This window comes from Alnus glutinosa, chromosome 1 (genome assembly GCF_958979055.1).
Source record: "Alnus glutinosa chromosome 1, dhAlnGlut1.1, whole genome shotgun sequence".
Lineage (NCBI taxonomy): Eukaryota > Viridiplantae > Streptophyta > Magnoliopsida > Fagales > Betulaceae > Alnus > Alnus glutinosa.
In genome coordinates this window covers 10394847-10411308 of record NC_084886.1, presented here as the reverse complement: position 1 = coordinate 10411308, position 16462 = coordinate 10394847, and the positions used below count along the sequence as shown (strand labels likewise).

At 37.8% G+C, this 16462-nt stretch overlaps 1 protein-coding gene across 1 annotated transcript; it reads left to right on the top strand.

Annotated features, from left to right (window-relative positions):
* The first annotated feature begins 14514 nt into the window (after nucleotides 1–14514).
* LOC133858604 (glycine-rich RNA-binding protein 2, mitochondrial-like) lies at nucleotides 14515–15863 on the top strand. The gene is made up of 4 exons (XM_062294083.1): nucleotides 14515–14642; nucleotides 14740–14808; nucleotides 15345–15451; nucleotides 15523–15863. Exons 1-4 carry the CDS (start codon nucleotides 14519–14521, stop codon nucleotides 15682–15684), a joined length of 462 nt encoding a protein of 153 aa, XP_062150067.1. The 5' UTR covers nucleotides 14515–14518; the 3' UTR covers nucleotides 15685–15863.
* Nucleotides 15864–16462: the final 599 nt, after the last annotated feature.

Here is a 16462-nt window from a genome sequence, read left to right as displayed (position 1 = left end):
GACTGACCTCAAAGGTTTCACCGGAGGGAGTGGGCCAAGTGGCAACCACTTTCACCCCACCCTACTTTGGCCTAGTTTTGCCCCCACCCCCCGGTACATAATGTGATCTTGTTAGTAGGTGTAATGTGACAAATTGTCCACATTGCAATTGTGCTATCAATTATTTAGATAGTAGGTTAACAAAATGGCCGATTTGAAAGACATAAACTTTAAGAACATAATTGTTGAAATTTATAAAAGATCATAGTCATAGGTCCTTATAATTTATAAAAAATTGTTTATAGTCGTAAATGGAACTGACAAATCCATATAGATTATAATATGCCAACCTTAACGATCTATCTTGATTAGGAAAATAATGAAGGGCTTCGGGTTAATATTTTGGTGTAAGAGCAAGGTAGTGTCATGCACCAAACAGACTACGTGAGTCATCATTATTTCAATATTGGGATAAAGAATGATGTACGTGCACGATGACTTATAACAGTTACCCTAAATCTTGAGAAGATTGTGAACTTAGATGTAAAGTGTAGATATCTTTGATGCTTAAGAATGAGATCAAATCAGTGGTTGACATATCTGTGCATTGGGTGATTGCATGTAGCATTGTATGAACGCTTTCTTCGAGAAGGAATCCAAATCCTTTGTCATGGAACAAATCAATAAGGAATATTCATCTTTATGTAGATTTAATGGAAGTGATTATCCTAAAGCTCGGGCTGAGTGTTTCAATGATATTTACTGAAACTTTGTTTTGAGCAAAGTGAGATGAAATCTTACAAGGTATAAAAATAATATATCATGTAATTAATTTAGGTTATCAAGGAAAAGATGTAGTGAACAAAATAACAATGTATTGACTTTAGTTCGATTACGAAATGATTCTATAGAGGAGTAATATGTAATAAATACATACGTCACGTGGATTGATTAATTAATTTGAAAATACATATTAGAGTGCAGTCACATTTGTTTAGTGGAATCAATTGTGATTAAAATTGTGTCGTGTGATATTGTCACAGACCTATTTGAAACTAATTGCATTTTTTCCTTTAGGTTCTTCTTTGAGCTGATATAAATTGACTATTTGTTTTGAGCCTCGGCTATGCATTTATTTATTTGGATTGTTTTATTTAATAAAACATGGGCTAAAGGAATTTGATTCTTAAGTGGCTCATTACTTAGAGAATATTGGGTTTCTGAATTTATTTCCCAAGGGCTTAAGCAATTAAAGAGTTTTGGGCTCGTAGAATTAATTCCAAAAGGCTTAAATAAAGTTAAATGAGCATTTGGCCTTATGGGATAAAACCCAAGCCCATGCTTGAGAGTTAGTAGCAGTGGGCCTGTAATGACCCACCCCCAATGACACAATACTGTCCGCTTTTGGCTTTCCAAAAACAGACTTCCTAGGAGGTTACCCGTCCTTGTACTACTCTTGCAGAAGCACGCTTAATTGCAGAGTTTTGCCCCCTTGTGCTTCGTTTTTGTCACAGTTGGTACCTGGACTATAGAAAAAGACGGAAATAGTACATTCGTTCAAATTTTCGTCAAAAAACTAAAGGTTGTTCACGTCAGCGCCACGTAACACACATAAAAACGCGACACGTGTCTAGATGCCACGTAAGTCTCCACATCTACACTGACTTGGCTGCTGCATATATATCTTTTTATTTTAAGGCTTAAAAAAAAAGATTGAACAAATCGTTAGGAGCCACCCCTTTGGGCAAGAAAGCCACTCCCAATGGCAAAAAATTAAAAAATTAAAAAATAAAAGGGGTTTAGCCCTTGGAGGTGGCCGAACCACCCTCAATGACTGCAAGAGTGGTTCGGCTACCTCCAATAACCAAAGAAAAAAAAAAAAACAAAATTTAGGGGTTTGGCCCTTTAAGGGTATGGGTGGGGTGGTTCGGCCACCTCAAACAACACTCAGCCACCTCCATTGCCAAAATAGGGGTGGTTGGCCAACCCCATCTTGCCCAAAAGCCACCTCTAATGATTTTTTCCATTCTTCTTCTTCTTCTTCTTTCTTTCTTTCTTTCTTTCTTTCTTTTTTTTATATTTTTTTTTATTTAATTTTTTTAAAGCCTTAAAAAAAATGTGGTAGCCAAGTCAGCATTGATGTGCATCTGGACATGTGTCGAGTTTTTATATGTGTTACGTGGCGCTGACGTGGACAACCATTAGTTTTTGGATAGAAATTTGGACGGAAGTATCATTTCCGTCTTTTCTCATGACACAAGTACCAACTGTAATAAAAAATGAAGCATAGGGGTAAAAAATAAAAAAATGAAACCACATGTACCAATACCCTATTTAACCCCCCAAAAAAGAGAGAGAGAGAGAGAGAGAGAAATGAAATTTTTTATATTTTTTTAATAGTTTGGTGAGTGAACAGTACTCATCAAAATTGGCGAGTACTGTTCACTCACCAAAATCTTTTGGCTAAATTGGTGAGGCTGTTAGGAGTGATTTTTGTGTATTTTCAGCAAATTGGCTCACCAAAATAGCCAAAAACTATTTTGGTGAGTCAATTTAATTTGTTAAAATAGTTCAAAATGAGTCCCCAACAATTTAATAAAATTTTCTCTCGCTTCTTCTTCTTTCTTTTTTTTTTTTTCTTTTTTTTTTTAATTTTTATTTCTTTCATCAAACAAACAACACCCCCCCCTCCCCCCAAAAAAACTTCACCGCTTTAAAACCCCAAGATATTATTAGCCGTCTCTCTCACTCGGGTTTTCTCTTTGCTTAAACCCTTGCCGCTCCCGCTCTTCTGTGTCATCTCTCTCTCTCTCTCTCTCTCTCTCTCTCTCTCTCTCTCTCTCTCTCTCTCTCTCTCTCTCTCTCTCTCTCTCTCTCTCTCTCTCGTTTAGGTAAAACCTTTTAACTAAACCCTAACCTTAATCTCTTCCTAAATGGACATATACGTATTTACATTTGTGGGTTTAGTTGTTCGTTTGGTATGTTTGATTCTTTTATTTGTGGCATTTTTTTTTTTTTTTTTTTTTGGTATGAACTAACACTTTATAAACCAAACACTGTACGTACAATCTCTCCAGTTAAAACTGGAATCTCACCAAAAAAAAATCAACACAAGCTAAACTAGCCTTACAGTAAAGCAGCCAGCAATCTACCAACAGCTCAAAACAACTACAAAACATCTACAATCTCCAAATTTGCATCAGCCGAGTAGCCATGGCCGATCTCCCACCCTTCCGTCGAAACAAAAGTCTACTTCTCACTTCCCATTGAATTTGGGCAACAAGAGTTTCTTCGGTCCTTGGGGTATTCCCATGACACAAGTCATTCCTCAACCTCCGCAAATGATAAATAACAGCCGCCAATCACAACTTACAAACTAGAACCTGCAAGCTACGACCTTTAAGGGAACACGACCAACTCACAACATCGTCCCATTCGGTAAAAGGCTGCTGAACCAAGCACAAGGCCATCAAATTTCTCCAAATACGCTGACAAAAGCTACAATGGAAGAAAAGATGATCCATAGACTCTTGCCCCCCATAACAGAATCTGCATAAAGTGTTGCCCTCATAACCCCAACAACACATTCTCTCCTTGGTAGCGAGAGCACCCCTGAAAACAAACCATAAGAGAAACGCATGTCTAGGGCTTGCCAAGGGAAACCAGACCACATGACTCCAAGCAACTTCCGTAAACTTAGTCCTAAGACGGTTCCATGTTTCATAGCAGGAGTAGATCCCTTTAGAAGTCTTCCATACCGGAATGTCTCTTTCCCCAATAGCAACATCAAACAACCGGTTCTGAGTCTCCACAAGGAGATCAGACCGAGTGGGAGGCCAAACCCAACGCCTATCAATAAGAACTGAGGAAACACGAGCATCTAGATTACTACCAGTGTCATACACAATGCGGTAGCCATAAGTGTCCAACAATCTCCCAGCTGGATGCCAACAATCAAGCCAAAGAAAGATGGAATGACCCTCTCCCACTTTGAAACTGATGAACTCCTTAGCCAACTCACGGAGATTGAGCAGTTTTTTCTAGCTCCAAGAACACACTTTGGGGATAGCTATATTCCACAAGCTACTCCCCTTAAGCCAATAAGAATGCACCCAAGCAACCCAAAGAGATCCGGATTGAGCAAAAAGACTCAAAATATGTTTCAACATAGCACCCCTATTCCATTCTTCAAGCCTCTTGATGCCAAGAACCCCCTCAGTTTTAGGACAGCATAGGTTATCCCAAGCCACTTTAGCCTTGGCCTTAGAATCTTTTCCACACCAAAGAAATCTATTAAACTTCTGTTCAAGGAGCCGGATGATCTTCTTTGGCAGAATAAAGATTCTAGTCCAATACACTTGAAGGCTAAAGAGCACCGAAGAAATCATTTGTAATCGACCTGCAAAGGAAAGATGCCTCACCAACCAAGAGTCAATCCTCCCCGAGATACGGGCTACTAAAACCTCACAATCAATAGCCGATAACTGCTTAGTAATGAGAGGAACCCCTAAATACCAGACAGGAAGAGATCCCTCCGGCATTTGCAACACCTCTAATAAAGCAGCTTTATCATCTTTTGATACACCCGAACAGAAGAATGAGCTTTTAGAAGGATTGGCTTTAAGTCCAAAAAGTTCTTCAAACTCACATAAAATACTATGAATAGTTCGAATGGACTAAAGCTCAGCAGCAGAAAAGATCAAGAGATCATCAGCAAAGCACAAGTGTGTGAGCTTCAACTTCTGGAATTTAGGATGAAACCTAAAACGCTCCACATCCATAGAGGCCTCAGCCAACAGCCTAGATAACACCTCCATGGCCAACACAAACAAATAAGGTGAGATCGAATCACCTTGTCTAAGCCCTTTCCTTCCTTGGATATTGCCTACCAAAGAACCATTAAGAGCAATAAAAAAGAGGGGTTGGAAATGCAAGCTCTCACCCAAGTAACATACTTTATAGGGGCACCAAAACAAGACAAACAGTGAAGAATAAACCTCCAGCTAATAGAGTCATAAGCCTTCATGAGATCAATTTTTAAAGCACACCTAGCCTTACCTTTGCTTTTATGATAGTCACTCACGAGCTCCTGGGCAAGGAGGATGTTTTCTGCAATACTCCTCTGAGGAATAAACGCCCCTTGATTCCAGCTGACTATATCATTCAGACCTGGACGTAACTGATTGGCAAGGATCTTAGTAATCACCTTATACACAATGTTACAGCATGAGATAGGCCTAAAATCACCCATCACAGCAGGCTATTTCCTCTTAGGGACTAAGGTGATAATTGTAGCATTAGCCTCTCTCAGTTACCTCCCTGAGTAGAAAAACTCTAGGATTGCATCAGTAACATCCCTACCAACAATAGGCCATGCCTTCTGAAAGAAACCAGCAGAAAAGCCATCCAGGCCCAGGGCTTTACTGGCCTTCATGGAAAAAACAGTCCTCCGCACCTCCTCCCTAGAAACAGCAGCTTGCATGCCATCAATGCAAAAAGTAGAAAACCTCTTCTGGATAAGTTGAAAGACTCTGTCAGCTTTTGAATCCGAAAAGAAATGAGAAGAATGACCAAGGAGTTTCTCATAAAAGCGAACAGTAAGCTCCTTAATAAGATGAGGCTCCGAGACAGTAGAACCTTGATCATCCTTAAGGACTTTCACAAGATTTGAAGCATTTATGACTTTAACAAGATTGTGAAAGTAGGCTGAGTTACCATCCCCCAAATTTAACCACTGATTCCGGGATTTCTGTTTGAGAAAATTCTCCTCAACATTTACAAGAGAAAGGTATGCATGAAGGCAATCCTTTTCTCTAAGAGACCAATCCCTGCTCCCATGAGAGTTAATGAAGCCTGATTGAGCCAATGCCAACTCACACCTAGCTCGATCAACCTTTTGACGTCACCCCCCAAAAACCTCAAGATTTTTCAGCCACCCAATCCAGGAAAGACTCATGATCAGCCCAAAAGTTAAAAAATTTGAAAGGCTTGGGATTTGTGGGATTTTGTTCACTCTTTGTTTGGTTGCAAAGAAGCCTCGGGGGAAATGGAAGAAAATAAGGCTCTGTTTGGATGCCGAAAGAAATCAAGTAGAAATGATGGAAATGAAACCTTAAGCTGTTACCCTTTGTTTTTTCTTTGTTTAGCTTATGAAAGATGGGAAATCTATGTGTTGCAGTTTTTATTTTCTTCTCGGGCGATTTATATCTCTCAACAGGGAAAAACATTTCGTTTTTCTTTATGTGTATGCATGTATTTATATATACATGCATGGCATACATGTAATAATATTTGTGTGTGTGTGTGTCTTTCCTACAAAGAGGAAATTGAAAAATCCACCGCGGATAGGTTGACCCTCTCAAAACGGTGTCTCCATGATTTCTCGTGGATGGTGTTAACTTGTAATAAGTCGTCTGATGCTTACTTAATAATAACTTTTTAAATTACTGCCCTATTCGAATAGGTTGAAGTTTTAAGATTTGTTCCCAGCTCACAAAACCAAGGAAAATAATGGTTTTGGACATTTTTAAAAGCCTGTCTTAACTATATGATGCATTGTGTTTGTTAAATATACGATTTTTCCTCTTTGGAGGTGTTTAGCTAACTTAGCTGGTAATGTCTGCTGTCAACATACTAAAGTTTGAGATTTAATTATGTCTTCACCATGGAAATAACTACTACTGCTGGGATCAAGTGACCTACCCAACAATCTGTTCTCGTTTTCTTTTCTGTGGTTCACTCACAGGTTGAAGTGCTGTTATATTGATCAAGTCAAATAGTTAAGTGTGTCTGTAATCTTGTTTAGGCTACACAATAAACCAGAATATACAATAACTAATACTTCTTGGGATTGTGTTTCTTTAACCTTGTTTGTGCTGTATGGAGCTCCTAAAATCCTGCTTGTTAAGCCCGATCCTTTCTGGGTTTTTAAAATTTGTTGGTAAGATTCATTGATTCTTTGCCAAATTCAGGGTCTTCTGCATGGGAAAATGAAATTTGGATAGCTTGATAGGTTCCTGTTTTAATTGGCTTGCCCGCTCATTTTGATACGTTCTGACCAGCCTATCTTTACTGATTTCATATTGACCCTATTTCTTGTCAATGTGTCTTGAAAATTGAAATTGACTTCTAAAAATAAAGTGTGTGCATAAGTGTCAACAAAAATTAAAGCACAGCGGAAAATAAATGACACGCAGATTTTGTTGACGAAGTGGAAACTCAATCAAGAGAAAAACCACTCCGAGGCAGCCAAACTCAGGAATTCTACTATTCAGAAGATAAAGCTAGATACAAGATAGTAACACTCACATATACCGATGCAGTGGTCATACCTTGATCTCTGACGTGTAACCTAACACGAACGCTTCCCAACCAGGTTCTTTTACCTGAAGGGGTCTTCAATGGAATCCTTTATCTTAGAGCTGACCTCTAAGATAGACTTCGGTTTATAGCACAACACATTTGTAAAACAGCTTCAGAGGGATTGATGACTTCTCTGAGCTCTAATGGAATTCACACCGAATTCTTGCAGTTCTCAATGCCCAGGGGCCTCTATTTATAGGCTGGGGGCTCAAATGAGCGTCAGGCAAAATATACCTGGGCGCCGTCCGAACGGTGGACATGGGCCGTCCGGACGGACAAGAGCTATATTTACTGAGTATTGTAGAGATGTAGCAGGTGGTTGAGAGAGAGAGAGAGAGAGAAAAGAGTGATTTTTGAGTTACTGTAGCAAGTTGTTTTTTGAGTTACTTTTGTGAGATGTAGCAGAGAGACTTTTGCAGATGAATAATGTTTCTTACACAATTTTTGTTCAATTTTTGTACAACTTTAACAATTATTTGTTAATATTAACCATTAGATATTTATAGTCCACATGTAAAAAAATAGATCCAATGGTTGATCATAAAAAAAAGGTTGTTAGAATTGTACAAAGTTGTACAACTATCATTTCTCTTTGTAGAGAGAGTGGGATGGCCCGATTTTTTTTGCCATTTTTTTTTGCTTTTCTTTAGTCCACGTAGGAAGGGGTGAGATTGTAGTGTATACATAAGCATTTCTCTTTTTGGTTTGCTTCATATTAATTTTGAGGTGGCTGATCCACCCCTGGACACCTAGGGGTGGTCCGGCCACCACCCTTAGATGCACATTGGGTTTTTATTTATTTATTTTTATTTTTTAGTTGAGTTAGTTTTTTTAGTTGGATTAAAAAGGGTCGGGTAAAACCCGAGTACAATTTAACTTGAAAAACTAACCAAACAAAATTTTCAAAATAAATATAAAACAACACCTAAATATAAATCAGATCAAAACCTATGGGCTAAATATGTTTTTATCCAAAAGACTACATCACATATGCTGTAATTTTTTTACGGCACTCATTAAATATCCAAACATGAGGAACTTTTTACCCATTTAAACTCTTCTTCATCCGTTTCTCCCAATCCAAATCAAAATTTTTTTTTTTTTCAGTAAAAAATATCAATAAATTAGAGATGCAGTAGTAATTTAGTAATTCTTAATTGACATAAGTTTGGTAGACTAGGTTTTAGTTTAGACCATCTCTTTAAATATGGTAGTAGTCGCACATTTCTCTTGGTTTTATATCAGTGATTTTAAAATATAATCACTTCTATCAAAAAGTACCAACAAGTGGGGATCGTCAAATCACCCCCAAAAACATCCTTAAGAATGCATGGCTCGACACTTCTCCCCACTTTAATAGGGATAGTTTGACTGACCTCAAAGGTTTCACTGGAGGGAGTGGGCCGAGTGGCAACCACTTTCACCCCACCCTACTTTGGCCTAGTTTTGCCCCCACCCCCCGGTACATAATGTGATCTTGTTAGTAGGTGTAATGTGACAAATTGTTCACATTGCAAATGTGCCATCAATTATTTAGATAGTAGGTTAACAAAATGGCCGATTTGAAGGACAAACTTTAAGAACATAATTGTTGAAATTTATAAAAGATTATAGTCATAGGTCCTTATAATTTATAAAAAATTGTTTATAGTCGTAAATGGAACTGAAAAATCCATATAAATTATAATATGTCAACCTTAACGATCTATCTTAATTAAGAGAAGAATGAAAGGCTTCGGGGTCAAAATTTTGGTGTAAGAGCAAGGTAGTGTCATGCACCAAATGGACTACGTGAGTCATCATATTTCAATATTGGGATAAAGAATGATGTACGTGCACAATGACTTATAACAGTTACTCTAAATCTTTAGAAGATTGTGAACTCATATGTAAAGTGTAGGTATCTTCGATGTTTAAGAATGAGATCAAATCAGTGGTTGACATATCTGTGCATTGGATGATTGCATGTAGCATTGTAGGAATGCTTTCTTCGAGAAGGAATCCAAATCCTTTGTCATGGAACAAATCAATAAGAAATATTCATCTTTATGTAGATTTAATGGAAGTGATTATCCTAAAGCTCGGGCTGAGTGTTTCAATGATATTTACTGAAACTTTGTTTTGTGCAAAGTGAGATGAAATCTTACAAGGTATAAAAATAATATATCATGTAATTAATTTAGGTTTTCAAGGAAAATATGTAGTGAACAAAATAATAATGTATTGACTTTAGTTCGATTATGAAATGATTCTATAGATGAGTAATATGTAATAAATACGTACGTCACGTGGATTGATTCATTAATTTGAAAATACATATTAGAGTGCAGTCACATTTGTTTAGTGGAATCAATTGTGATTAAAATTGTGTCGTGTGATATTGTCACAGACCTATTTGAAACTAATTGCATTTTTTTCCTTTAAGTTTCTCTTTGAGCTGATATAAATTGACTATTTATTTTGAGCCTCGACTATACATATATTTATTTCGATTGTTTTATTTAATAAAACATGGGCCAAAGGAATTTGATTCCTAAGTGGCTCATTACTTAGAGAAGATTGGGTTTCTGAATTTATTCCACAAGGCCCAAGGGCTTAAGCAATTAAAGAGTTTTGGGCTCGTAGAATTAATTACAAAAGGCTTAAATAAAGTTAAATGAGCATTTGGCCTTATGGGATAAAACTCAAGCCCATGCTTGAGAGTTAGTAGCAGTGGGCCTGTAATGACCCACCCCCAATGACACAATACTATCCGCTTTTGGCTCCCCAAAACAGACTTCCTAGGAGGTTACCCGTCCTTGTACTACTCTAGCAGAAGCATGCTTAATTGCAGAGTTTTGCCCCCTTGTGCTTCGTTTTTTGTCACAGTTGGTACCTGGGCTATATAAAAAGACGGAAATAGTACATTCGTTCAAATTTTCGTCAAAAAACTAAAGGTTGTCCAGTCAGCGCCACATAACACATTTAAAAACACGACACGTGTCTAGATGCCACGTAAGTCTCCACATCTACACTGACTTGGCTGCCTCATATATATATATATTTATTTATTTTAAGGCTTAAAAAAAAAAAAGATTGAACAAATCGTTAGGAGCCACCCCTTTGGGCAAGAAAGCCACTCCCAATGGCAAAAAAAAATAAAAATTAAGGGGTTTAGCCTTTGGAGGTGGCCGAACCACCCTCAAGGACTGCAAGAGTGGTTCGGCTACCTCCAATAACCAAAGAAAAAAAAAACAAAATTTAGGGGGTTTGACCCTTTAAGGGTATGGGTGGGGGTGGTTCGGCCACCCCAAACCACACTCAGCCACCTCCACCGCCAAAATAGGGGTGGCTGGCCAGCCCCATCTTGCCCAAAAGCCACCTCTAATGATTTTTTCCAATCTTCTTCTTCTTCTTTCTTTCTTTCTTTCTTTCTTTCTTTTCTTTCTTTTTTTTTTTCTTTTTTTTTTTTTTTTTTTTTTTTTTTTTTTTTTAAGGCTTAAAAAAAAATGTGGCAGCCAAGTCAGCACTGATGTGGCATCTAGACATGTGTTGAGTTTTTATATGTGTTACGTGGCGCTGACGTGGACAACCGTTAGTTTTTGGATAGAAATTTGAACGGAAGTATCATTTCCGTCTTTTTTCATGACACAAGTACCAGCTGTGATAAAAAATGAAGCATAGAGGGTAAAAAATAAAAAAAAAAATGAAACCACATGTACCAATACCTTATTTAACCCTAAAAAAAAAGAAAAAAAAGAGATAAATGAATTTTTTTATATTTTTTTGGGGTAATTACCTTTTCCCTCCATGAACTACCGGCCTGTGTAATTTTGCCCCCACAAACTACTACTTCGACCAAAAGAGAGCATCAAACTACTATTTTTACACACTTTGCCCCCTTTTGTCAGTCTAATTCATGCAAAGACTTAAATGCCCTAACTCAATTTAAAAAATGACCTAAATATCCTCATCTTAAAAAAAAAAAAAAAAAAAAAAATGAAGGAAAAGGGGGTGACGGCAGCCTCCCCAGAGGCCGTGAGTAGCCCGCGAGCCACCCCTAAAGGTGGCTCTGGCCACCTCTGGGGGTGGCTCGCAGGCCACCCCGCCACCTTAGGGGTGGCGGCAGCCACCCCTTTTCCTTCAGGTTTTTTTTTTTTTTTTTTTTTTTTTTTTTTTTTTTTTTTTAATATATTAATTTTAATATTTTTTTATTAATTACTGTAGAGAGCATTTTGGTCTTTAAATCAAAATTAACGGTAAAAAATGGCATATTCCATCCAAGTTAACGGGATTCCTGACGGAAGGGGCCAAAGTGTGTAAAAATAGTAGTTTGATGCTCTCTTTTGGTCGAAGTGGTAGTTCGTGGGGGCAAAATGACATAGGCCGGTAGTTCATGGGGGGAAAAAGGTAATTACCCCTATTTTTTTAATGGTTTGGTGAGTGTACAGTACTCATCAAAATTGGTGAGTACTGTTCACTCACCAAAATCTTTTGGTTAAATTGGTGAGGCTGTTGTGAATGATTTTTGTGTATTTTCAGCAAATTTGCTCACCAAAATAGCCAAAAACTATTTTGGTGCGTCAATTTAATTTGTTAAAATAGTTCAAAATGAGTCCCCAACAATTTAATAAAAAACTAATAAAATTTTCTCTCACTTCCTTTTTTTATTTATTTATTTATTTAAAATTTTGATTTCTTTCAAACAACCCCCACCCCCCACCTTCACTGCTTTAAAACCCCAAGATATTATTAGCCGTCTCTCTCACTCGGGTTTTCTCTTTGCTTAAACCCTTGCCGCTCCCGCTCTTCTGCGTCATCTCTCTCTCTCTCTCTCTCTCTCTCGCTCAGGTAAAACCTTTTAACTAATCCCTGATTGGCAAGGATCTTAGTAATCACCTTATACACAATGTTACAGCATGAGATAGGCCTAAAATCACCCATCACAGCAGGCTATTTCCTCTTAGGGACTAAGGTGATAATTGTAGCATTAGCCTCTCTCAGTTACCTCCCTGAGTAGAAAAACTCTAGGATTGCATCAGTAACATCCCTACCAACAATAGGCCATGCCTTCTGAAAGAAACCAGCAGAAAAGCCATCCAGGCCCAGGGCTTTACTGGCCTTCATGGAAAAAACAGTCCTCCGCACCTCCTCCCTAGAAACAGTAGCTTGCATGCCATCAATGCAAGAAGTAGAAAACCTCTTCTGGATAAGTTGAGAGACTCTGTCAGCTTTTGAATCCAAAAAGAAATGAGAAGAATGACCAATGAGTGAGTTTCTCATAAAAGCCAACAGCAAGCTCCTTAATAAGATGAGGCTTCGAGACAGTAGAACCTTGATCATCCTTAAGGACTTTCACAAGATTAGAAGCATTTATGACTTTAACAAGATTGTGAAAGTAGGCTGAGTTACCATCCCCCAAATTTAACCACTGATTCCGAGATTTCTGTTTGAGAAAATTCTCCTCAGCATTTACAAGAGAAAGGTATGCATGAAGGCAATCCTTTTCTCTAAGAGACCAATCCCTGCTCCCATGAGAGTTAATGAAGCCCGATTGAGCCAATGCCAACTCACACCTAGCTCTATCAACCTTTTGCCGTAACCCCCCAAAAACCTCAAGATTTTTGAGCTTTAAAATGGCCTTGACAGCTTTGAGCCAGACATAGAGCTGATACATAGAGTACCCCTCAACTTCCGTAGCCCACCCTTCAGCCACCCAATCCAGGAAAGACTCGTGATCAGCCCAAAAGTTAAAAAATTTGAAAGGCTTGGGATTTGTGGGATTTTGTTCACTCTTTGTTTGGTTGCAAAGAAGCCTTGGGGGAAATGGAAGAAAATAAGGCTTTGTTTGGATGCCGAAAGAAATCAAGTAGAAATGATGGAAATGAAACCTTAAGCTGTTACCCTTTGTTTAGCTTATGAAAGACGGGAAATCTATGTGTTGCAGTTTTTATTTTCTTCTCGGGCGATTTATATCTCTCAACAGGGAAAAACATTTCATTTTTCTTTATGTGTATGCATGTATTTATATATACATGCATGGCATACATGTATTCATATTTGTGTGTGTGTGTGCGCGGGCGCGCCTTTCCTACAAAGAGGAAATTGAAAAATCCACCGCGGATAGGTTGACCCTCTCAAAACGGTGTCTCCATGATTTCTCGTGGATGGTGTTAACTTGTAATAAGTCGTCTGATGCTTACTTAATAATAACTTTTTAAATTACTGCCCTATTCGAATAGGTTGAAGTTTTAAGATTTGGTTTCCAGCTCACAAAATCAAGGAAAATAATGGTTTTGGACATTTTTAAAAGCATGTCTTAACTAAATGATGCATTGTGTTTGTTAAATATACGATTTTTCCTCTTTGGAGGTGTTTAGCTAACTTAGCTGGTAATGTCTGTTGTCAACATACTAAAGTTTGAGATTTAATTATGTCTCCATCATGGAAATAACTACTACTGCTGGGATCAAGTGACCTACCCAACAATCTGTTCTCGTTTTCTTTTCTGTGGTTCACTCACAGGTTGAAGTGCCGTTATATTGATCAAGTCAAATAGTTAAGTGTGTCTGGAATCTTGTTTAGGCTACACAATAAACCAGAAGATACAATAACTAATAATTCTTGGGATTGTGTTTCTTTAACCTTGTTTGTGCTGTATGGAGCTCCTAAAATCCTGCTTGTTAAGCCCGATCCTTTCTGGGTTTTTAAAATTTGTTGGTAAGATTCATTGATTCTTTGCCAAATTCAGGGTCTTCTGCATGGGAAAATGAAATTTGGATAGCTTGATAGGTTCCTGTTTTAATTGGCTTGCCCGCTCATTTTGATACGTTCTGACCAGCCTATCTTTACTGATTTCATATTGACCCTATTTCTTGTCAATGTGTCTCAATTAACTCATTCCACTCTTTGCGGCAGTGTTTGTCACTGAATTGTGAAATTTCATACTTAGTACTTGAGATGGATTGAGATGAGAAGAATTAGAAAGTCATTTATTAACTCTTAAATGAACGACCCTGTGTTCATGTCTATCAATTAATTTTTCTCTATTGGAAGCTATGTTTAGAATTTTGCATGATTTGGTGTATCTATTTTCAGTTTGCTTTTCTTTGTTTGATATCCCCATCATGAGTTATTAAAGTGATTCTATTTTTGTTGCTGCTGTTGTGTATGTGGTACCTGAGAACAGTCAATTAATATGGCATTTTGTAACAAAGTTGGGAGCCTTTTGAGGCATAGCGTTTCTCAGAATGGACAAGCATCCATCACATCTATGCTTAATTATGTTCGCTACATGTCATCAAGCAAGCTTTTTATTGGAGGTATTACTAAATGTTCTTACAGCATTTTGATTATAGATTTTAGTAGAGTTATGATATGAAGTCTTTGAAACTTATTCTTATAACGGTGGTTTTTAAGGTCTTTCATACTCAACTGATGATCAGTCTCTTAAGGATGCATTTGCTGGCTTTGGTGAGGTGGTTGAGGGTGAGTTTTTTTACGTTCTGTGTTGGTAGTTTTTTCATATAATCAACCGATGATTAGTCGCTTAAGGCTAGGTTCTATTAGATCACAACATGCATCAATTATTTAATAGTTTTTCAAGCCCTTGGCTTGTATATATTGCTTGGTTTTGGTAGTAATAATGTATATGCACTTAGATGCTGCATGATATCTAAAATATCAACTTGTTGATTGCCTGTCAGAAAAAGAATTATTATTTCCAACTAGTGAGAGTGTTGCATTTCTTATTAATGGAAAAATATTGAGTTTCTACGAGGCTGCATGATATAAGTGATTGGTGCTGACTTCCATAAAATAAAACGAAGAGCTGGTTATTCTGATTTCATGCTCCATTTACTTTTGTTTTGTTGAATCTTTTTATGTGTGATATACAGCAATAGTAGGCAAGAATCTTTGCTTCTTTCCTTCTCCCGCTCACATTTTCCCTCTACCCTGAAGTTAAATTAGGCTGTGTTCTATTGTCAATAGTGGTTTCCGCATCCTTGTATTTTGGTGTGCAGCAAGGGTTATCATCGATAGAGAGACTGGTAGGTCTAGGGGATTTGGGTTTATTAACTACTCCAGCGATGAACCTGCCACCTCAGCAATGTCTGCGATGGATGGCCAGGTCCGAAATAAAGTCATTATGAGATGTTAACTTTTGCCATTATAATTATGACTCACAGCTTAAACTTTCAGGAGCTAAATGGGCAAAACATTCGTGTGAGTTATGCCAATGACAGTCCGGCTGGCCCTCGATCTATTGGCAGTGGTGGCGGCTATGATGGTGGTGGTGGTGGTGGTGGTGGTGGTGGTTATGGTGGAGGTAGAGGTTTTGGTGGTGGTGATGGGGGCTATTAAGAGGTTGCGGTTATGCTGCAAATGCGCTTGTTTCAGTTTCTAGTTGCTGCTCCTTCTAAATTATGGTTTCTTGAATTTTCAATTGGATAAATTATCTAAACTTTGGAGTTGGGCTGGTTGATACAAATTTGTCTTGGTTATTGCTTATTACATGTATGAGCAGGGTAAGTTGTCATAGAGCTGTGCATTCTGGCTTGAGTTTTATGTTGCATGCGATGATTGTGAAAAGCATATATTGCAGTCTCTTCACTGCGCGCTGCTGGTCAAAGTGGCTTTATTTGCAACAATGAAACTTCTTGTGGTCTTGTTCAGTTCCATCTGCTATTTTTTCTTTAAAACTGTCATCCACCTATGAATCATTGCGGTTTGAAATTACATTGATTGGCTTGAGATGCCTGTCTTTTTTTTTTTGTGTTTGGTGGGAATACTGCCGCCTCTGAACCTTAATGCACAGGCAACATGGTTGATTAAAATTACAGTCTCTAGCTTGTTTCGAAGTGAATTAATTCTGTGTTTGTTAAGAGTCTCGTATTGCCAAGGTATGCCTGGGTTGTAGGCTTTATAAGCCTTGAGCAAACATCTTTCTTTAAGGTGCTTTTTGTGGAAGAGTAAAGTTCAATCGGCTTTATCAATTTCTACAAAAAAAAGACCTGCTGCTGCTTAGTTGCTCCCTACATAGTTATGCATTTTTTAGCTCATTTGTAGAAGTCAAAATTGTTTTGCCAAGATTTGTGAAGATAAATTTTGTGGCGTTTCACCATTACCTGTATTTGAGAGG